The sequence below is a fragment of the Acartia tonsa genome, chromosome 15 (genome assembly GCF_053477335.1).
Source record: "Acartia tonsa isolate MP-2025a chromosome 15, ASM5347733v1, whole genome shotgun sequence".
In the NCBI taxonomy this organism is placed as follows: Eukaryota; Metazoa; Arthropoda; class Copepoda; order Calanoida; family Acartiidae; genus Acartia; species Acartia tonsa.
The window spans coordinates 20,018,186-20,041,800 of NC_137274.1; the positions used below are offsets into that span (position 1 = coordinate 20,018,186).

The 23,615-nt window shown below is 32.1% G+C and overlaps 1 protein-coding gene and 2 non-coding genes across 3 annotated transcripts; all 3 read right to left on the reverse strand.

Annotated features, from left to right (window-relative positions):
- Positions 1-1,504: 1,504 nt before the first annotated feature.
- LOC145307193 (uncharacterized) lies at positions 1,505-12,643 on the reverse strand. Its single transcript, XM_080149559.1, has 10 exons — positions 12,583-12,643; positions 12,011-12,066; positions 10,342-10,391; positions 9,340-9,414; positions 8,307-8,348; positions 6,995-7,074; positions 5,961-6,004; positions 4,757-4,829; positions 3,705-3,811; positions 1,505-2,502 (listed from the first exon to the last, which is right to left on the reverse strand). The coding sequence occupies exons 5-10, from the start codon at positions 8,346-8,348 to the stop codon at positions 2,489-2,491; spliced, it is 360 nt and encodes a 119-aa protein (XP_080005685.1). The 5' UTR covers positions 9,340-9,414; positions 10,342-10,391; positions 12,011-12,066; positions 12,583-12,643; the 3' UTR covers positions 1,505-2,488.
- Positions 12,644-21,874: 9,231 nt separating this feature from the next.
- On the reverse strand, positions 21,875-21,995 carry LOC145307819 (5S ribosomal RNA). Its single transcript, XR_013875688.1, has one exon. It is a non-coding gene; the product is annotated as a 5S ribosomal RNA (ribosomal RNA).
- Positions 21,996-22,118: 123 nt separating this feature from the next.
- Positions 22,119-22,237, reverse strand: LOC145307813 (5S ribosomal RNA). The gene has a single exon (XR_013875682.1). It is a non-coding gene; the product is annotated as a 5S ribosomal RNA (ribosomal RNA).
- Between the last annotated feature and the right edge of the window lie 1,378 nt (positions 22,238-23,615).

Consider the following 23,615-nt stretch of genomic DNA (forward strand, 5'->3'; position numbering starts at 1 on the left):
ACTGGACCATCATTGGTCATTTACAATGTATACTGGACTATCATTGGTTATTTACAATGTATACTGACCTAGCATTGGTCATTTACAATGTATACTTTTACTGACCTATCATTGGTCATTTACAATGTATACTGACCTATCATTGGTCATTTACAATGTATACTGGACTATCATTAGTCATTTACAATGTATACTGGCCTATCATTGTCATTTACAATGTATACTGACTTATCATTGGTCATTTACAATGTATACTGAGCTATCATTGGTTATTTACAATGTATACTGACCTATCATTGGTTATTTACAATGTATACTGACCTATCATTGGTTATTTACAATGTATACTGAGCTATCATTGGTCATTTACAATGTATACTGGACTATCATTAGTCATTTACAATGTATACTGGCCTATCATTGTCATTTACAATGTATACTGACTTATCATTGGTCATTTACAATGTATACTGACCTATCATTAGTCATTTACAATGTATACTGACCTATCATTGGTCATTTACAATGTATATTGACCTATCATTGGTCATTTACAATGTATACTGGACTATCATTAGTCATTTACAATGTATACTGGCCTATCATTGTCATTTACAATGTATACTGACTTATCATTGGTCATTTACAATGTATACTGAGCTATCATTGGTTATTTACAATGTATACTGACCTATCATTGGTCATTTACAATATATACAATAAAATGACCAATTAGAGGTCAGTATAAATTTTACCATTGGTCAATTAAAATGTATACTGACCTATCATTGGTTATTTACAATGTATACTGACCTATCATTGGTTATTTACAATGTATACTGAGCTATCATTGGTCATTTACAATGTATACTGGACTATCATTAGTCATTTACAATGTATACTGGCCTATCATTGTCATTTACAATGTATACTGACTTATCATTGGTCATTTACAATGTATACTGACCTATCATTAGTCATTTACAATGTATACTGACCTATCATTGGTCATTTACAATGTATACTGACCTATCATTGGTCATTTACAATGTATACTGGACTATCATTAGTCATTTACAATGTATACTGGCCTATCATTGTCATTTACAATGTATACTGACTTATCATTGGTCATTTACAATGTATACTGAGCTATCATTGGTTATTTACAATGTATACTGACCTATCATTGGTCATTTACAATATATACAATAAAATGACCAATTAGAGGTCAGTATAAATTTTACCATTGGTCAATTAAAATGTATACTGACCTATCATTGGTTATTTACAATGTATACTGACCTATCATTGGTTATTTACAATGTATACTGAGCTATCATTGGTCATTTACAATGTATACTGGACTATCATTAGTCATTTACAATGTATACTGGCCTATCATTGTCATTTACAATGTATACTGAGCTATCATTGGTTATTTACAATGTATACTGAGCTATCATTGGTTATTTACAATGTATACTGACCTATCATTGGTCATTTACAATATATACAATAAAATGACCAATTAGAGGTCAGTATAAATTTTACCATTGGTCAATTAAAATGTATACTGACCTATCATTGGTTATTTACAATGTATACTGACCTATCATTGGTCATTTACAATGTATACTGAGCTATCATTGGTTATTTACAATGTATACTGACCTATCATTGGTCATTTACAATATATACAATAAAATGACCAATTAGAGGTCAGTATAAATTTTACCATTGGTCAATTAAAATGTATACTGACCTATCATTGGTTATTTACAATGTATACTGACCTATCATTGGTCATTTACAATGTATACTGAGCTATCATTGGTTATTTACAATGTATACTGACCTATCATTGGTCATTTACAATATATACAATAAAATGACCAATTAGAGGTCAGTATAAATTTTACCATTGGTCAATTAAAATGTATACTGACCTATCATTGGTTATTTACAATGTATACTGACCTATCATTGGTCATTTACAATGTATACTGACCTATCATTGGTCATTTACAATGTATACTGACCTATCATTAGTCATTTACAATGTATACTGACCTATCATTGGTCATTTTATTGTATGACGTCATTTTTTTGGAGGCTTTATACGCTGTTTCATTGGGTAGCCAAAACTTATTGGGAAGTCTTCAAATTTGTAAGAAAATTCTTTCAGGATCGCTTCGAAACCAATTAATATCCAGTGGATTATAACTGGTTCTCAGCCATACTGAAAAACTATGCATAGCATCATATTATATCTGTTTTTCTACGTATACAAAAATGTACAATCATAAGATTAAAACCAGTTTTTTTAGCCCTTGCCTTATGTATCTTGGGGCTCATAAATGGTTTTAATCTTATAATTGTATATTTTTATATCCGCGGAAAGCTGTTTAAAATATATTGTGATAAATAACTATTATTTGATCTAAATTTTGGGTTTCAAAAATGTTGATTGTGCAGATTTTACCTTCTATTTCATTTTCCCTGAAAAAAAAAATATTTAGTTTAAAAGCCATAAGTGACTAAGCAAATCTCAAAAAAAAATTTGGAGTTATGTAAAGGAAACGAAGTTGCGGGTTTCGTCGTATTTTCACAGCAGTAGCTTTTAAAAGGTCATTTTATGTTAAGTTAGGTTAGGTGATTTCCCCGCAGGATTAGGCAATTGGCCCCACAGGGCTAGAGGCCTCCGCAGAGGCTAGAAATAGGAGAAACGCTACTTTGAAATTATTACGAAACTTCACATGAGACGAAGCCAAAAATACATAACTTTTGCACCACGTCGTCTTCCTGTAACGTCATATTTCCCATATCTTTTTTAGGGATTTTCTTTCCCACTTCTCCTCTCATCTCCCTCATTTTATGACGTCACAGGAAGACGACGTGGTGCAAAGTTTATGTATTTTAGGGCAGGCTTCGTCTCACATGACCCAAAATTTGGCTTCTCTCCAGGGAGGGAGGGGACATTGGACTGTTTAGTACACTAGTTACCAAAGTTTATATAATAACGTTTTTTATTCGTTAGGTTAAGAACTTTGGGGACATTTATTGAATTTTGATTTGTTGGTTCGTTATGTTAAGTGTCCAAATGTTTCAACCACTAATTTTAATGTATAAAAGGGGTGATTTTTTATCATAATTGGGGATGTACAACAATTTATCCGTTAATTTCATATTTTTAGATCCGTGGCAACACCTAGAATATTAAATTTAGGTCCTAAAAATTTTTGGGTCATGGAAAGGAAACGAAGTTGCGGGTTTCGTCGTATTTTCACAGCAGTAGCTTTTAAAAGGTCATTTTATGTTAGGTTAGGTTAATTTAGGTTAGGTTTTATTATAAAACTTTGGGGACTAGTGTATTAAACAGTCCATTGTCCACTCTCTCTCTCTCTGTGAAAATTTTTGACCTGAAAGAATGTACTGCCATCATAGCTGCACCATTGTATTATAAACAGCTTTCTGCGGATATTAAAATGAAAAGCAATAAGATTAAAACCAGTCTTGGTAACCCCGATTGGCTGAAGGCACGCTCGTACAAAACTAGTTTTATTTCTATGCTTTTTATTTTAATATTCATTGAAAATTGTCTTTGATACAATGCTATAAATGATTTTTCAGTATGGCTGAGAACCGGTTCTAATCCAGCGGATATTAATTGGTTTCGAAGCGACACTGGAAAACTTTTTTACCTGACAGAATGTGCAACCCAGCTATAATGGCAGCTGCCAGGACAGCTGTTTTCTTCCACAGAAACCTTTCCTCTCGTTTTTTAGCCTCCAGTGCCTCTTTTTCTGCCCTATAATAATAAAACAAAGATTGGTTATTATAATTTTTCTGTTTGTTTGATTATCTATTCATCTATCTATTTATCTATCTATCCATCTATATATACATCAATTTATCTATCTATCTATCCATCTATTCATCTCTCTATACATCTATCCATCTATCTATCAATCTATCGATTAATCTATCGATCAATCTATCAATCAATCTATCGATCAATCTATCGATCTATCTATCTATCAATCTATCAATCAATCTATCAATCAATCTATCGATAAATCTATCGATAAATCTATCGATCAATCTATCGATAAATCTATTGATCAATCTATTGGTCAATCTATCAATCAAACTATCAAACAATCAATTGATCAATCCATTAATCAATTTATCAATCAATCTATTGATAGCCTCCAGTGCCTCTTTTTCTGCCCTATAATAATAAAACAAAGAATGGTTATTATAGTTTTTCTGTTTGTTTGTTTATCTATTTATCTATCCATCCTGTTATCTATCAATAAATCCATCAATCTATCTATCTATTAATTAATCTATCTATTGATCAATCTATCTGTCTATCAATCAATCTATCTATCTATCCATCTATCTATCCATCCATCTATCCATTTATCTATCAATCTATCTATCAATATATCTATCAACCTATCTATCAATCTATCTATCAATCTATTTATCAATCTATCTATCAATCTATCTATCAATATATCTATCAATCTATTTATCAACCTATCTATCAATCTATCTATCTATCTATCCATCTATCTATACATCTATCCATACATTTATCAATCAATCTATCAATCAATCTATCAATCAATCTATCAATCAATCTATTGATCAATCTATTGATCAATCTATCGATCAATCTATTGATCAATCTATCTATCTATCTATCTATGAATCTATCCATCCATCTATCTATCTATTTCCTCACCTTAGTCTATTTGCTTTAGACTGAGTCTTTCCCAACTTGAGCTGCAAATTTCTACAAGATTTAGCCAAGTTTTCTAGAAAAAAAAAATCATGAATGACAACATCCATAAAAGCGAAGCTCTGAAACGGTAAGACAAACGGACATTAACACTTGTATAGTGTCAGAACTGAATAATCAGAATAAGAGTTAAAGCAAAATTGTAAGTAAATTTGTTGAAAAACTGCTTGATACAGAATAATGTTTATGGACATACTTACAATTTTAGGTCTTGATTACAGAGATGCTTCGCTTATAATATTGTACTTTGTTGTCCCAGGAATTTGTATACCAAAAATCACATCAATCTGATTATTAGATCACATTAAAATGGACGCACGGACATTCTGGTAATGATTAAAGAGTTGCTACTCTTTCTAAATCGTACCTAACTTCTACAGGAATCACCATGCAAAGTTTGAAATCGATAGGACAATTATAACATGCCTTAATTAACGAAAAAGCTATCCGTTGCGGACGGACCGACCCTAATTATAGAAAAGGTTCGCTTTTAAAAAAAAAACATGAATGACAACATCCATAAAGCTCTTAAATCAGAATGTTGTAAAAAAATGCATATTTACAATGGACATACTGACTTTAATAATGTTTAAAATGGACATATGTATATTGTACATTTTAAGAATGATTATTGGGTTGCTTCAAGCTCTTAATTATACCAAAAGTAATCGTCATGCAAAGTCAAACATGATTAATTATGAAAGACATTCGTTACGGACGGTCAAACATTTACATACCGATTCTAAATATATAGAAAAGTTTTGCTTTTAATAGTAATTTATCGCATCGTAATATAGACAGCTTTCGGCTGATATAAAAATTAAAAATCAAAAGATTGAACCGGTTTTGTGAGCCCTGAGGGACCGAAGGCCCTTAAAACAGGTATTTTTATGATTTTATTTTAATATTCGTAGAACACAATGCTATACATGATTTTTATAGTGTGGCTTAGAACCGGTTCTAATCCAGTTGATATTAATCGGTTTCGAAGCCATACTGAAAAAGGTTTTCACATTTAAGCATTAGTTATTGAATAATTAAGATGTTATGTATTATAGACAGATTTCCGCGGATATTATGCGGATAGCATGCTTAGAACCGGTTCTTATCAAACGGATATTGATAGGTTTCAAAATAAAGTACTCACCTAACTCCCATTTCACTCTTTTAAATTCTTTAGCATCATTTTCTCTGTGATGAAATAAATATTTCCTTTAGAAGAAAGTTGTCGCAATTAAAATAAGGATGACAGCATTAAGTGAAGGTCCAGGATAGTAGGACAGACAGACGTGCAGATATATAGACAGACATAGAGACAGATAGATAGACAGAAATACATTCAGACGGGCAGACAGACAGAGAGACAGACAAACAGACAGATAGACAGACAGACGGACAGACAGACAGATAGACAGACAGATAGAAAGACATATAGACAGAAGGACAGACAGACAAATATACATGTAGAAAGACATATAGACAAAAAAGCAGAAACAGAAAGATAGAAGGACATCCAGACGGACAGAGAGACAGATAGAAAAGCATATAGACAGGCACACAAACATACAGGTAGAAAGATATATAGACAAAAAAGCAGAGACAGAAAGACAGACAGACAGACAAATAGACAAACAGACAGACGGACAGACAGAGATATAAGCAGAAAGACAGACATATAGACAGACAAACAGACAGAAGGACAGACAGACAAACATACAGGTAGAAAGACATATAGACAAAACAAGGCAGAGACAGACAGACAGAAAGACAGACATATAGACAGACAGACAGACAAACAGACAGAAGGACAGACAGACAAACATACAGGTAGAAAGACATATAGACAAAACAAGGCAGAGATAGACAGACAGAAAGACAGACATATAGACAGACAGACAGACCAACAGACAGAAGGACATACAGACAAATATACGTGTATAAAGACATATAGGCAAAAAAGCAGAGACAGAAAGACAGATAGACAGACTGACAAATAGACAGACTTACAGACAGACAAACAGACAGAAGGACAGACAGACAAAAATACATGTAGAAAGACATATAGACAAAAAAGCAGAGACAGAAAGACACACAGACAGACAGACATACATACACACAGACAGACTGAAAGACTGTCAGACAGACAAACAGACAAAAGTTACTAAAGGTAATATTACTCTCCTAAAAGTATCCTGGACTTCAGAAATTTCACTTTCAAGAGCCTCTATCTCGCTTTTTAGTGTGACGTTTTCTTCCACGACCTACAATTAATATATACAATAACATATATCTATCTATCTATCCATCTATCTATCTATCCATCCATCTATCTATCCATCTATCTATCAATCTATCCATCTATCTATCCATCTATATATCCATCTATCCAGGGGCGTCCAAGCTTTTTTTTTGGGGGGGGGTTAAAAAATTTTAGGGGGGGGGTAATTCGTGTTTGTGGGGGGTAAAATGGCGCGCGAAGCGCGCCGAAATTTTTTTTTACCCCCCCCAAAATTTTTACCCTGGGGGTAAAATTTGATTGGGGGGGGGTAATTACCAATCAATCGTTTGGGGGTGCCAAATGGCCCATTACCCCCCCCCCCTTGGACGCCTATGCATCTATCTATCTATCCATTTATCTATCTATCTATTTCCTATCTCTCTTTTCTTCAACAACCCACAATTAACAACTAGCGGCTACGCTCCCTAGAAGCCTCTAGGGGCACTTGAGGAGTGGGGGGGGGGAGTTGAATTTGATAACCCAATTGTTTATTTTATATATAAAAAGAAAAAGTAAAAATAATTGATAAATTTTTTACTGATAATTATATAATGATAGGAGTATCTAGTAGTATCTCAACTTTTCAACTAATAATTTTAATTGCTACATAATGGGTATTTTTGTGTATCATTATTGGGGATGATCATCAATTTATCGGCCATTGCCCCAAGGATGTCTTTTGTCAGGGAGGGAGGGGACATTATTACACTAGTCCTTAAAGTTTTATAAAAACGTTTTCCTATAAGTTGGCTTAATAACTTTAAGGAATTTTAATGCATTTTGATTGGTTGGTTCATTAAGTTGAGTGTCCAGGAGTTTCAACTAATAATTGTAATTTACATAAAGGGTAATTTTGTGTGTCATTATTGAGGATGTACATCAATTTAACGTTTATTGTCTTATCCCTTTAGATCCCTGTGTATATGAGATTATTTTAAAATTTGGGGTGCCCCAAGGATGTCTCTTTGTACCCAGGAATCCAAAAGAATAGGAGAATGGTCGATAAATTGATGTACATCCCCATTGATGATGCACAAAATTATTCCTTCTGTATTAAATTAACTTAATAAATCAACCAATCAAAATTCACTCAAGTTCTCCAAAGTTGTCTAGCAACAAATCAAAAAAGTTTATTATAAAACTTTGGGGACCAGTGTAATAAACAGCCCAACGTCCCGTCTTTTTCTGGAGTTCTCCAAGGATGTATATTTGTACCTGATAAGCAAATGTTTCTGTCTCCTCTAGTTTCGACTCCATCTAAATTAATAGTTATTTTTCGCATCATATTATAAACAGATTTCCACTGATATAAAATGTACAATTATAAGATTAAAACCAGTTTTTTTAGCCCTGAGATGCCGAAGGAACGGCCTAAAAAACTGGTTTTAATATTATGAATGTACATTTTATATTAGTAGGAAACTGGATATAATAGGGTGCTAAACATAGTTTTTTTTGTATGGATGAGAACCGGTTCTAATCCACTGGATATGAATTGGTTTAGACTCCATCTAAATTAAAATTATTTACACTATGAAACCAATTATTATCCGGTGGATTAGAACCGGTTCTCCGTCATACTATCAACATCATAGCCGCGGAAAGCTGTCTTTAATACGATATGATGATAAAAACACATACAAGGATGCAAGAAAGCGCTTTGATTTCTTATTGATACTATATAGGATTGCTTACAGATTTTTTTTTTTATAAATAATCACTCTGAAAAGCTTTGATTAACTTTCTTAATGTCTGTTTTCTCAATGGTTCACTTATTTTTTCTGATATACTTTAAATTGAACTAGTGGTTGTGCTCCTTGCAGCTAGAGTCTATGTAATAAAAGATTGAAAAAATAGCCTTAAACCAACCCAAAACTTAAATCATAAAAAAACAAAGCCTAAAACCATTATATATATTTCCATTTGGCTTTGAAACCGATTAATATCCGGTGGATTAGAACCGGTTCCTAGCTATACTGAAAAATTATGTATAGCATTGTATTATGTCCAGTTTACTAAGAATATAAAAATGTTTAATCATAGTATTAAAACAAGTTTTTTTTAACCTTTGGCATTGTGGGAGGTAGCCTAAAATATCACTTGTGACGTTATAAAAATCGATCTCTTTTTTAGGGGGTTTCATTTCCCACTTCTCCTCTCATCCTTCCTTTTTAGATGTATTTTTATGACGTCAAACGTGACATTTTAGGCTCTCTTGAAGGGAGGGGACTATTGACTAATGTTTTACCTGATGCAACTTATTTTGAATTTCATTGACCACGGGAACAGAAGATAATTCATCCTCCAATTTCTGAACTTTGCGCTAAAAATGTACATCAGATAAATGTATAGTATGATCATATATGCTTATACTAAAGTAACAGGATGTCTGTGTGTCTGTGTGTTTGTGTGTTTTGTTTTTACCAAAGGATTTCGCTAACCGCTGAACCGATCGGGTTCTTCTTAACAGGGTAGCTTCTCATAGGTCCCGGGAAGGTTTATAACTATTTTCTTGGGGGGTGGGACACTCCCAACCCCCCCAAAAAATGAAAAATCCCCCACCCCAAAATTTTTTTAAAAATCTTTTTTTATAAAATTAAAAATAAGAAATTGGATGATCAAATTCGACTCTCCCCTCCTCAAGTGCCCCTAGAAGCCTCTAGGGGGCGTAGCCGGTAGTTACTGAAATATAGTAAATGCCTAAATAAGGTAAAAAAACAAGTAAATATATCAATCTTTTCGATATTTTATACAACATATTATTACACATTTTATACTCGAAAAATTATTTCATAATTTTACCCAAATTATGCCTTAAAACCTGTTTTAAAGTCATGATTGTAGTTTAGGAGCTACATTGAATGATGTGAAAAAGGATGAGAAGTTTTAAGTCAGTTGGAACATTTTACCACGTAGCTCCTACACTATACGTAGCACAAGAATGGTCTTTATATTTCAAAAAACTTGAGTTTATGACATTTCTAACAGTATGTATAACAATTTTCTACAATTAACAAAAGCCGCACGTTTGCATTTAAAGAATTTTGGACACCTATGTAATATTTAAAAAATAAGACACTTTAGATAGACCTGTTTTTAATTCAAAATTGGACTATGAATTACATTGGTACATTATATTTGTAAATTAAGCTGATTGTTTTATATAGAAGGTGTAATTTTGTTTATCATCATTGTGGATAAACAACAATTTATTGGCCATTGTCTTATCCTTATCCTAGTAAAACTTTACCTTTAAATCATCAGCCTCTAGTGAAAGTCCCTCAATAATAACAGATTGTCTCCTAATCATTATTCAACATATTAAAGAGATCATGAAGCAAACTTTAACATATTAAAGATATCATGAAGCAAAATTCAACATATTAAATGATCATAAAGAAAATTTAACATATTAAAGAGATCATGAAGCAAAATTTAACATATCAAAGAGATCATGAAGCAAATTTCAACATATTAAAGAGATCATAAAGCAAGATTATAATATTTAAGAGATCATGAAGCAAAATTTAACATATTAAAGATATCATGAAGCAAAATTCACTGTATTAAAGAAGCAAAATTTAACATATTAAAGAGATCATGAAGAAAAATTCAACATATTAAAGAGATAATGAAGCAAAATGTAACATATCTAAGAGATCATGAAGCAATATTCAACATATCAAAGAGATCATGTAGAATTTTTTTTAGTAGTGAAGCTACTCTATGATTCAAAATGAGTCTATCCTTTAGTCCGTCTATTAGAGACAAAGTGGGGGAAACGTGATTTTCTCGGCTCCTATTCAAGATAGACAGCTGAAATTTTTAGTTATTAAACAAGTTCATTTCCACATATTTCAATTAAGTTTCATCAAGATTTGTCCACTAATTATGGTGCTAAATTGATTTAGAGCTTTTAAGTTTTCATGATAACCAAATTTTATTATCTTATGACACTACTCTATGATTCTTTTTTCCCGATATCTGTCTATGATCTTGAGCTTTGCTACTTATGGATGGTGTCATCCTTGTTATTTTTTAATAGATTTATACTAGTTATAAACAATCAGATTGTATTCTGATAAAAATTCAACATATTCTCAAGCAATATGCTTCTGTATGAAAACAAGGATATCAATAACTATAAGTACAACAGAATCATGGAATGCACAAATAGACAAAGTAAGTTATAGAACAGATGCTCAATAATTATTAAAAAGAAAGAGAGATATAATGGGAAAAAAAACTAAAAGTAAAAAATGAAACCTTCAAAGAATAATGTTTATGTCTTTTAAGAATGACGAGCAGTCAAACAAAGAAAAAACATTGATTATGGACTCTTGAACAGACAAAGTGTTTTATAGAAATTATCCTCATATAAAAATAACAGTATATCCGTTAGTCTGTCTGTGTACCAGATCTTGCTAACTGCAGGATCAATATGGTTCTCTTTTGCCGTGAAGATACTTATAAACTGTGAACCAAAAAAATAGGCAAATCTGAATTTTCAGAATAGCAGATTCATTATTTATTTAGGATGATTTTACTGTAAATATGGAATGAAGATGCATCTTTTGGTTACATGTTTCCACCATTAATTATTATTAATCAGCACTAATGATGCACAAGATCTCAAAAACAGCATTAGGGGAAAAACTGGTGAACCAAAAAGATATGCTAATCCAAAACAAATCAATGGAAAAGTGATTTTTTCACTTTTCTTGGATTTTAAAGATTGATTCTGATAAATTAATGATTTTGTAACCAAAATATGCATCTACATTTCATATTTACAGTAAAATTATCCAAAATGAATAATAAAGCTGCTATTCTGAAAATTCAGATTTGCCTATTTTTTTGGTTTCATTGTTTACATATATATGTTATGCTTCTAGTAATTATAAGATATAAAATATGTTTCCTAATAGTAGAGTGGGGGTCAACTTGTATTACATTCTCTAATCCTGATCCAGGCCTAAATATATTACACATATAATAGATAAATAGCTATATATATGGATGGGTAGATGGTTAGATGGATAGGTATATTAATTGCTAGATGGATGGGTAGATGGATAGATAGATGGATGGATAGAAGAATGGATAGATAGATGGATGGATAGATGAATGGATAAATGAAGAAAAAGATGGGTGGATAGATTGATGGTTATATATATAGATAGATGGATAGATAGATGAATAGATAGATAAATAGATAGATGAATAGATAAATGAATTGGTAGATGAATAGATAGATGGATAGATATATGTATAGATAGATAAATAGATTGATGGATAGATAGATGAATAGATAGATGTATAAATAGATGAATAGGTAGATGGATAAAAAAAGAATAGATTTAGAAAGATGAATAAAAAATATAAATAGATAGAAGAATAAATAAATGAAATGTTAGATGAATAGAAAGTTGAATATAAAATATATGAATAAATAGTTATAGATAGATAAATAGATAGATGTATATTTTACCTCTCAAATGAATGATTAGATGTATTATTAGGAGAGATGGTCCCTGGCAGTTCTGGGGATCTTTACATGCAAACACATTGACAGGTTACGTTTTTTTTATAAAAATAGTATGTTATTTTCTTTTTTGCCTCTTAAAAGCGAAGCTTTTCCATAATTAGGATCGGTCCGTCCGTCCATCCGTCTGAGACAGATAGCTTCTTTCATCCATTTAGGCATGTTAGAATTGTCCTATCGATTTCAAACTTTGCATAGTGATTCCTGTGGTAGTTAGGTACGATTAAGAAAGCGTAGCAACTCTATAATCATTACCAGAATGTCCGTACGTCCATTTTAAACATGTTGATTTTTTTACATTTATAACAACTTGTTTTTATGTAATCTAATTATCCGATTGTTCTGATTTTTTATATACTTATTCCTAGGACAACAAAGTGCAATATTGTAAGAGAAGAATTTCTATAAACAAGTCCTTAAAATATAAGTATGTCCATAAACATTATCCCCTATTAAGAAGTTTATCAACAAATTTACTCACAATTTTGCTTTGACTCTTATTCATTTATATTCAAATTTTTCAGTTCTGACACTATACAAGTGTTAATGTCCGTTTGTCCTACCGTTTCAGAGCTTTGCTTTTATGGATGTTGTCATCCTTGTTAATACATTTATACATAAAGATAAACATTTTCTTTAAAAAAGAAATTTTTCTACCTTCAAAATAAGAAAATTGCAGCCGTATAAAATAGTAAAAAAAGACATAAAAACAAAGGTTGGTAAATAGAAGGGTGAAGAAAGCGAATAATTTCTTTGGCTCACTTAAAGTTGGAAATTCTTTATTTAACAGGGAATATGCACAAAATCTTTTTGCCCTCTAGCTCTAATAAGAACTGAGATAATAGGGTAAGAAAGAGGCCCAACTTTTAGGAGTTAAAATTTAGATTTATATGATTTGTAAAACATGAAAATAACTTTTTTTGGTGGGAGGTGTATACATGTTTTTAAAAAAATTTTGGTAGCACATTGCAATTCCAAAATCGACATTCAATGGTAGCTGCCAGAGTGTTTTAAATTTCATTGGGAATGTACAATGTACATAAATTAAACAGCCATTGTTTTATCCCTTTAGATTACTTTAGAGTTTTATATACTTCTTTCTATCATCGTATTATAGACAGCTTTCCGCGGACATTATGCGGATAGTATGGACTGAGAACCGGTTCTAATCCAGCGGATATTAATCGGTTTGGCCAATGTGACTTTCCTGACACTACTGAAACTAGTCCCACTCACAATAGACTCTGCACGTCCAGAATCATCCAGATCCTACACAATTAGTGGTTGAGGTGTTTGGACACTCAACTAAATAAAGTCCCCAAAGTTGTTAAGCCAACCAATAAAAAAGGTTAATAGTGGTTGAAGTGTTTGAACACACAACTAAATATTCCCCAAAGTTGTTAAGCCAATAAAACAAGGTTGATATAAAACTATGGGGACTAGTGTTATAAACAGCCCAATGTCCCCTTCCTCCCATAATAAAATGTCATTATTTCCAGGTTGGCTTTGAAACCGATTATTATCCGCTGGATTAGAACCGGTTCTCAACATTCAATGAGTGTCACAACTAATTGAAATCTACAGATGAGGTAATTTTGTGTATTATCATTGTGGATGTACATAAATTAAACGGCCATTGTCTTATCCTTTTAGATACCTAAGTTATTTATCGCTACGTATTATAGACAGCTTTCCACGGATATTATGCGGATAGTATGGCTGAGAACTGGTTCTAATCCAGCGGATATTAAGCGGCCTTACCTCAAGAACTTGCTGTGGCTCGAAACTGTTCTCAATTTCATCATTCTTGCCTGAACAAAGAATATTAGGTACAGGGAGGGAGGGGACATTTAGATGTTTATTACACAAGTCCTCAAAGTTTTATAACAACGTTTTCTTATACGTCAGCTTAACAACCGTGGGGACTTTCATTGAATTTTGATTGGTTGGTTAATTAGGTCAAGTGTCCAAACGTTTCAACTACTAATTTTAATCTACACAATTTTGATCATAGGGGTTTTACATAAATTTATCGGCCAGTGTCTTATCCCTTTAGATCCCTGTTAATTAGAAGTGCAGCAATACTTAAAGAACAAGGAAGACAACATCCATTAAAGCAAAGCTCTGAAACAAACGATCGTTAACACTTGTAGAGTGTCCAGAACTTAATAAGCATAATATAAATCTGTATAAATAAAAACAAAATTGTAAGTAAATTTGTTGCAAAATTTTTAGAACTTGATTATAGAGATGCTTCGCTTGTAACATTGTACCTTGTTGTAATAGGAATCAGAATTAGATAAATCAGATGAATAGGATAATTAAAATAAACATGTTTTAAGGGGACGTACGGACAGACAGTTCTACAAACAGACAGACAAACAGTCATACAGACAGACAAACAGTCATAAAGACAGAAAAACAGTAATAAATACAGACAAACAGTAATAAATACAGACAAACTATCATACAGACAGACCAACAGAAATACAGACAGACAAAACAAACTGATATATAGACAGACAAACAGACAGACAGATAAACAGTAATAAATACAGACAAACTATCATACAGACAGACCAACAGACATACAGAAATACAGACAGACAAAACAAACTGATATACAGACAGACAGACAGACAGACAGACAGACAGACAAACAGTCATAAAGACAGACAAAGTGTCATATAGACAGAAAGTACTGTCATACAGACAGACAGACAGTCATACAAACAGACAAACAGTCATACAGACAGACAAACAGTCATACAAACAGACAATCAGTCATACAGACAGACATACAGACAGACAAACAGTCATACAGACAGACAAACTGACATACAGAAAGACAAATAGTAATACAAACAGACAAACTAACATACATGCACACAAACAAACAGATAGATAAACAGTCATACAGACAGACAGACAAACTAACATACATACAGACAAACAAACTGTCATAAATACAGTCAAACTATCAAACAGACAGACATACAGACAGACAATCAGTCATACAGACAGACAAACTATCAAGCATACAGACAAACAGTCATACAGACAGACAAACAGAAAATAAAATTATTGACTTGAACGAACTTTTAGTCCATTTGGAATCAAATCAGTTCTGGTGAGCCTAGACAATGGGGTGACTGAAGAAATAGCCACAAACCATCCCAATATCTCCAATCTTTTCACTCTGAAATGGTCTCCAAGTCGATATACAGGTATGACAATTAAACCCAGAGAGAGAGAGGGGACTGTTTATTACATTTATGTAATGTAAATGGTCCCAAACTTATATAATGGGGGGGGGGAGTCTGACACTTTTGGGTAAACAGAAGGTCACTTCTGGACAGGTATAAATGAAAAAAGAATTTAGTTTAAATTAGATCAACTTATTAAACCAAATAAGCATCTTTTGGGATTTTTTTTCATTTATACCTGTCCAGAAGTGACCTTCCAGCCTGCAGCACCTGAACCTGGAGACCTATCAAAAAATTTTTTAAATATAAGGAAAATACACCCAAAACTAAACTTTTTTCCCAAATAACCTATCCTCCTACTCTTAAGACAAAGCCTATACTTCCTGTTTACGCAAAAGTGTCAGATCCGCCCCCCCCCCCTCTTATAATGGTTCCCAAACTTATATAACTAGAATGGTACCCAAACTTATATAATTATAATGGTACCCAAACTTATATAATTATAATGGTACCCAAACTTATATAAATATAATGGTACCCAAATTTATATAATTATAATGGTACCCAAACTTATATAATTATAATGGTACCCAAACTTATATAATTATAATGGTAACCAAATTTATATAATTGTAATGGTACCCAAATTTATATAATTATAATGGTACCCAAACTTATATAATTATAATGGTACCCAAACTTATATAATTATAATAGTACCCAAACTTATATAATTATAATGGTACCCAAACTTATATAATTATAATGGTACCCAAACTTATATAATTATAATAGTACCCAAACTTATATAATTATTATGGTACCCAAACTTGTATAATTGTAATGGTACCCAAACTTTTATAATTAGAATGGTACCCAAACTTATATAATTGTAATGGTACCCAAATCTATTTAATTATAATGGTACCCAAACTTATATAATTGTAATGGTACCCAAACTTATATAATTAGAATGGTACCCAAACTTATATAATTGTAATGGTACCCAAACTTATATAATTATAATAGTACCCAAACTTATATAATTATAATGGTACCCAAACTTGTATAATTGTAATAGTACCCAAACTTATATAATTATAATGGTACCCAAACTTATATAATTGTAATGGTACCCAAACTTTTATAATTATAATGGTATCCAAACTTATTTAGAGTGGTACCCAAACTTATATAATTATAATGGTACCCAAACTTTTTTGTAATGGTAACCAAACTATTGATGATTATTATTTCAGATGATCTGAGGCACGAAATTCGAGTTAATGTTTTGGATAATGCTGGTAACCAGCAACTTATCCGCCAGCCATTTCAGACACAATTTTCTAAGTAGGATTTTCTTTGTTGGAATTGTCCTATCGATGTCAAACTTTGCATGATGATTCCTCTAACAGTTAGTTACGAATTAGAAAGCGCAACAACTCTATAATCTTTGCCAGAATGGCTGTACGTCAATTAAAAACATGCTGATTTTTAACTTTTTTTTACAGCATTTTTTGTATGACATGATTATCCTATTCATCTGATTTTTGGAATAATGATTTTTAGGACAACAAGGTAAAGTATTATATGCGAGGCAACTCTATAATCAAAGACTAAAAATAAATGTATGTCCTTCTACTGTATCCTATATTTGCACAATTTTGCAACAAATTCATGTACAATTTTGTTAAGACTTAGAAATTAATGTTCTGCTTTTTAAGTTCTGACACTCTACCAGAGTTATTGTTCGTTTGTCCTTCCTTCTGACTGCAGAGAATTTGCTTCTATGGATGTTGTCACTTTTAGGAACTGTGATTCCTAGGACAACAATGTACAATATTTCAAGCGAAGTATCTTTATGACTTAGTGTAAGTATGTCCTTAAATTTGAACTTAAACATATTTGAGCTTCAGATTTAAATACAATTATGCTTAGACTTGTAAATTAACATTCTGCATATTAAGTTATCGAAGTGTTAATGTTCGTTTGTCTTACCAACTGAATTTTAGAGTCTCACTTTTATGGATGTTGTCATCCTTATTTCTAATTTGACTAAGTAGATAATAATTTGCATGGAGGGAGGGGACATTGGAAAGTAAGTTACACTGGTACCAAATGTTCTTATTTATAATTACACTGGTACCCAAAGTTCTTGTTTATAATTACACTGGTACCCAAAGTTCTTGTTTATAATTACACTGGTACCCAAAGTTCTTGTTTAGAATTACACTGGTACCCAAAGTTCTTATTTATAATTACACTGGTACCCAAAGTTCTTGTTTATAATTACACTGGTACCCAAAGTTCTTGTTTATAATTACACTGGTACCCAAAGTTCTTGTTCTCGTTAAGGGTTAAGCAGTTAATATTGTCCAACGATGGGGTTTGAGGGGATGCTTACCCCCCTCACACTTTGAAACCCAAAGCCCAATCTATGCTACTTTTGATTCCTGTGACGTCATAAAAATGAGGAAGATGAGAAGTGGGAAAGAAAACCCCTAACAAGAGATGGAGAATCCCTTATTTTTTATGACGTCACAGGAATCAAAAGTAGTACATATTGGGCTTCGTCCCCTGCATACAATTTTTAAAAAATTACCCTGTTTAAACCTCTGAACCCCTCGTTTTACCCCCATTAAAATAAAAAAAACTTGAACGTCCCTAATTGTCAGTATTCTAAAAAGTGCCCAGTTGAGCATCACCCTCTCTTGTTATGTTAGAGGCCTCTAGGAGCACATGACAACTACCCCAAACCCCCTACATTTTTAAATTTTAGTTTTAAAAAGAAAATTATAAAATAAAATTATATTTTTTCTAGGGGCGATTTCTCTTGGGAGGGTGAAGGTATACCCCCCTAAAATAGTTATATAAATTCCCAAGACGCATGAAAAGCTACATTGTAAAGGAGAAACATATCGGTTCAGCGGTTAGCAAGATTCTTTGGGCCACAGTAAAAGTGTCTGACTATGACGTCAGAAAAAATTAACAATTAACCAATGAGAAGCCAGTCTTCACAATGGTAAAATATATAGCGGCCTCTCATTGGTTAGTTGTTAATTTTTTCTGACGTCATAGTCAGACACTTTTACTGTTTTCGATTCTTTGATACAAACAGACAGACACACACAAATAGATACTGTTACTTTTATATAAGGATAAATTTTAAATAAGGATAAATTGAAAATAAGGAGGGCCGAAATTTTTTTCATATGTTTGTATTTTACTTTAAGTGGATTATGCTACTTTTTAAAAACATTGTTTGATAAAATGTTACAAAACAAGGATGACAACATCCATAAAAGCGAAAATATGAAACGGTAGGACAAAAGGACATTAACACTTGTGTCATTATAGTGTCAGAACTGAATAATCAGAATATAAATGAATATGAAATTGTGAGAAAATTTGTTGAAAAACTTCTAGATACAGCATAATGTTTATGGATATACTTACATATTTAGGACTTAATTATAGAGTTGCTTTGCTTGTAATATTTTACTTTGTTGTCCCAGGAATCAGTATGCCAAACGGACCGACCCTAGTTATAATTTTTATAAGCTTAGCTTATAAAAAAAAACTTTTTTTACCATATTTTGATTAAGAGCTTGTCATATTTTTCTCTATTGTTAATCTTCGTTTTTATGGATATTTTGATTCTAGTTAAACTCAGGGATCTAAAGGGATAAGACAATGACTTATAAATTGATGTACATCCACAATGACGATACACAAAATTTCTCCCTCTGTTAACTAAAATTAGTGGTTGAAACGTTTGAACACTCAACTTGATGAATCAACCAATAAGAATTCACTAAAGTCCCTAAAGATGTTATGCCAACGAATAAGAAAACGTTATTATAAAACTTTGGGGACTAGTGTAATAAACAGCCCATTGTCGATTCTCTCTCTGAGTTAAACCAAAAAAATTTAATTTATAAATTTTCAGAGATTTTTCAAAATGATTTTGGAATGTTTTTTTTTAAATATTAAAAATATTGCGGTTTCATAACATCGCCTCTTAAGGGGCGTTTCGTCGTTTTTCACAATAGCTTTTAATTAAGCAGGTTAATTTAGGTTAGGTAAATGTTAATGATTGTCCCGTAGGGTTAGAGCCCCCCACAGGGGCTAGAAATATAAGAAAAGCTACTGTGAAAATACGACGAAACGCCCATTAAGAGATGGTTTCACAAAACCAACAATAACCAAATATTGTTCTTTGAAGAAAACTGAAATCGCTCAAATGAATATTAGTTTAATTTAAAATCCTTACTGTTAAAAAATACATATCTATATGAACACAATAGTTATTTATCGTTTTGTATTATAGACAGCTTTCCGTGGATAGGAATTTAATATACCTTCCAGTTTGGCTTCGAACCGGTTCTCAGTACTAAAAAATCATGTATTGTATCGTATTACAGACAATTTTCCACGAATAATGAAATACAAATATGAAAATGAATAACAGTTTTGCTTGCCAAGGCTTTTGGCCCCTCGGGGCTAACAAAGCTGGTTTTAATCCTATAATTTTTTATTTTACTATCCGCAGAAAGATGTCTTTATATTCCAGCATTGCTCCGAAATATTAATAGAACATCCTTATAATAAAGTAACAGGATGTCTGTCTGTTTGACTTTGTGTATTTTTGTACTGAAGAATCTCGATAACCGCTGAACCAATTGGGTTCTCCTTTGCAGGGTAGCTTCTCATAAGTCCCAGGAAGGTTTATAACTATTTTTGAGGAGTGTAACACAACCCTCCCGAGGGAAATAGCCCATAGAAAAATTAATCCCCTCCGACAAATTGCTGCAAAATCGTGTCAATAATGATCCATGTGACATCATAAAAATGACAAGAGGGAAGTGGAGAAGGAGAAGTGGGTAAAAAAACCCTAAAAGAGAGATAGATAATCCCTCATTTTTATGACGTCACATTGATGTTTTCATAAAAAAGTAACAGGATGTCTGTAGCAAACTACATTTTTTTTTAATTCAATGCTTATTTCACAACTATTCCAAACTGATTGAGAAATGATTGGAGTTTTTTCTAAACCTGTCTCGCGTATTTTACAAATAACAAGGATCTGACAACATCCATAAAAGCAAAGCACTGAAACGGTAGGACAAACGAACATGAACACTTACATAGTGTCAGAACTAAATAATCAGAATATAAATGTACAAGAGTCGAAGCAAAATTGTAAGTAAATTTGTTAAAAAACTGCTTTATACAGGATAATGTTTATGGACATACTTACATATTTAGAACTTGATTATACAGTTGCTTCGCTTATAACATTATACTTTGTTGTCCCAGGAATCAATATACCAAAAATCAGATCAATCGGATGATTATATCACATAAAAATTTGTTGTTAAAAAAGTAAAAAAATCAACATGTTTAAAATGGACGTACGGAAATTTTGCTAATGATTATAGAGTTGATACGCTTTTTAAATCGTACCTAACTACTAAAGGAATCACCAAGCAAAATTTGAAATCAATAACAGGCCTAAATTAACGAAAAAGCTATCCGTTACGGACGGACGGACGGACGGACCGATCCTAATTATAGAAAATCTTCGCTTTTAAAAATACAAAATATACACAATTGGTTGTTTTATACACTAGTCCCCAAAGTTTTATAATACCGTTTTCTTATTCGTTGGCTTAACAACTTTGGGAACTTTAGTAATTCATTATTGGTTGGTTTATTAAGTGGAGTGTTCGAATGTTTTAACCACTAATTTGTCCAATTGTGATTTGTACTTTAGCATTATTGTCTTTACTGCGTAAGTCAAAGATTCCTTCAAATTTCCCAGAAATATTTAGGGTTTTCATTTCTATTCCTCCTTATTCTATGGGTCCATATAGAACTGATTGTTGAAAAGTTTGGACAATACTATTTTGTAATTTTGGTTTGGGCGGCCCGGGTTCGATTCCCGGACGTTGCAGCAATTATTTTCTATATTAACGCAAAATTTTCTGCTTTCAGTGACAAGATAGGAAAGAAAGATGGATAAAAAGATATGCATACGACACCAAGTATTCCCAGGCGGTCACCCATCCAAGTACTAACTTGGCCCAATGTTGCTTAACTTCAGTGATCAGACGAGAACTGGTGCTTTCAACAATTGGTATGGCCGTAGACATTTACACAGAGAAAATGCAATGCAAAATTTTGTTTTATCAAATAACATTGTAATGCAACAAAAAGGTTTAAAGTTTTGCTGGTTTAAATTTTTCAGGTTTTTTCTCAACTTATGAAAAGATTTGCCTACGACACCAAGTATTCCCAGGCGGTCACCCATCCAAGTACTAACTTTGCCCAATGTTGCTTAACTTCAGTGATCAGACGAGAACTGGTGCTTTCAACATGGTATGGCTGTAGACATTTACACAGAGAAAATGCTAGGCTAGATTTTGTTTTATCAAATAACACTATAATGCAACAAAAAGGTTTAAAGTTTTACTGGTTTAAATTTTTCAGGTTTTTTCTCAACTTATGAAAAAGGATGAAATATTTGCCTACAACACCTGCCTAGCCGCGGGCGCTCGGCCCCCTTGCCTATAACCTAACCTAACCTAACTTATATGTAATAATGTATGAATGTTTATCGTACATTAACTTAATTGTATTTTAGAATTTCGTTGATTTACAAAAAGTGGTTGGTAGATTTTTTTCAAATTTTAATATTTTTTTTACAATATTTAGGTAAGGTTAGATTTGGTTATAGGCAAGGGGGCCGAGCGCTGTGGCCATGTATTGATTATGTATTACTTTATTAATAAATTTGATGTTTATATAACAATATATATTCATAGGTCTTTTGTAGAGTAGGTCTTATGTAGGGGTAGGTATTTTGTAGAGTAGGTCTTATGTAGGGGTAGGTCTTTTGTAGAGTAGACCTTTTGTAGGGGTAGGTCTTTTGTAGAGTAGGTCTTTTGTAGCAACGCCAATTACACTGGTCTCCAAAGTTTTGTAATAAAGTCTTCAATGAGGGCTTTTATAGAATTTTGAGTGTCCAAACGTTTCAACCACTAATCATAATCTACAGAAGTGGTTATTTGAATTTCTATTATTTTTTTTTTTAAGTACAGTTAGTTACGATATTGAAAGCGTGGCAACTCTATAATCGTTATCAAAATGTCCATACATCCATGTCCATTTATAATATGTTGCTAATTAACTTTTTTGACAACATTTTTGATAAACCCTTGAAATGCCAATTCATTTTTACAGGGTTAAAAGGCAGAGAAGTTAATGGATAAGAAAATTTTTGATTAATTGGTGTACATCCCCAATAGTGTACAAAATAACCCTTCTCTAGATTGATTAGTGGTTGAAAAGTTTGGACTCTCACCTTAGAATACCATCCGATCAAAATACAATAATAAGTCTCCAAAGTTATTAAGCTAACGAATAAGAAAACGTTAACATAAAACTTTGGGGTTTCTATATAATGAACCGTTCAATGACAAAGAAATATATAGTTGTTGTAATTTTAAACATTTATGTAAACTCTCCTTTACGTTTTAGTAGAAAAAGTAAAAAAAAAAGAAACTTTCGATTTTAAAAAGTTTTGTCACTTTGTGCTATTTTGATTTACTTTGATAATAATTAATATTGATATTAAGAAAATGAAATTAATAAGGTTAGGTTACATTTTCAGCTATTTTTCAATTAATACCTCACAAACGGCTGTTATTAGTAGCAAAGCTACTCTATAATTCAAAATGTACGTCTGTCTGTCTTTCTGTCTGTCCGTCC

Excerpts from the sequence above, each read along its gene's own strand:
- LOC145307193 (XM_080149559.1), bottom strand. The coding sequence starts at position 8,348 with ATGGAGTCGAAACTAGAGGAGACAGAAACATTTGCTTATCAG. Across the intron at positions 7,075-8,306 it reads CAGAAACATTTGCTTATCAG|GTCGTGGAAGAAAACGTCAC; the intron begins GTACAAATATAC and ends TATTAATTGTAG. Across the intron at positions 4,830-5,960 it reads AAGAGTGAAATGGGAGTTAG|AAAACTTGGCTAAATCTTGT; the intron begins GTGAGTACTTTA and ends TTTTTTTTCTAG.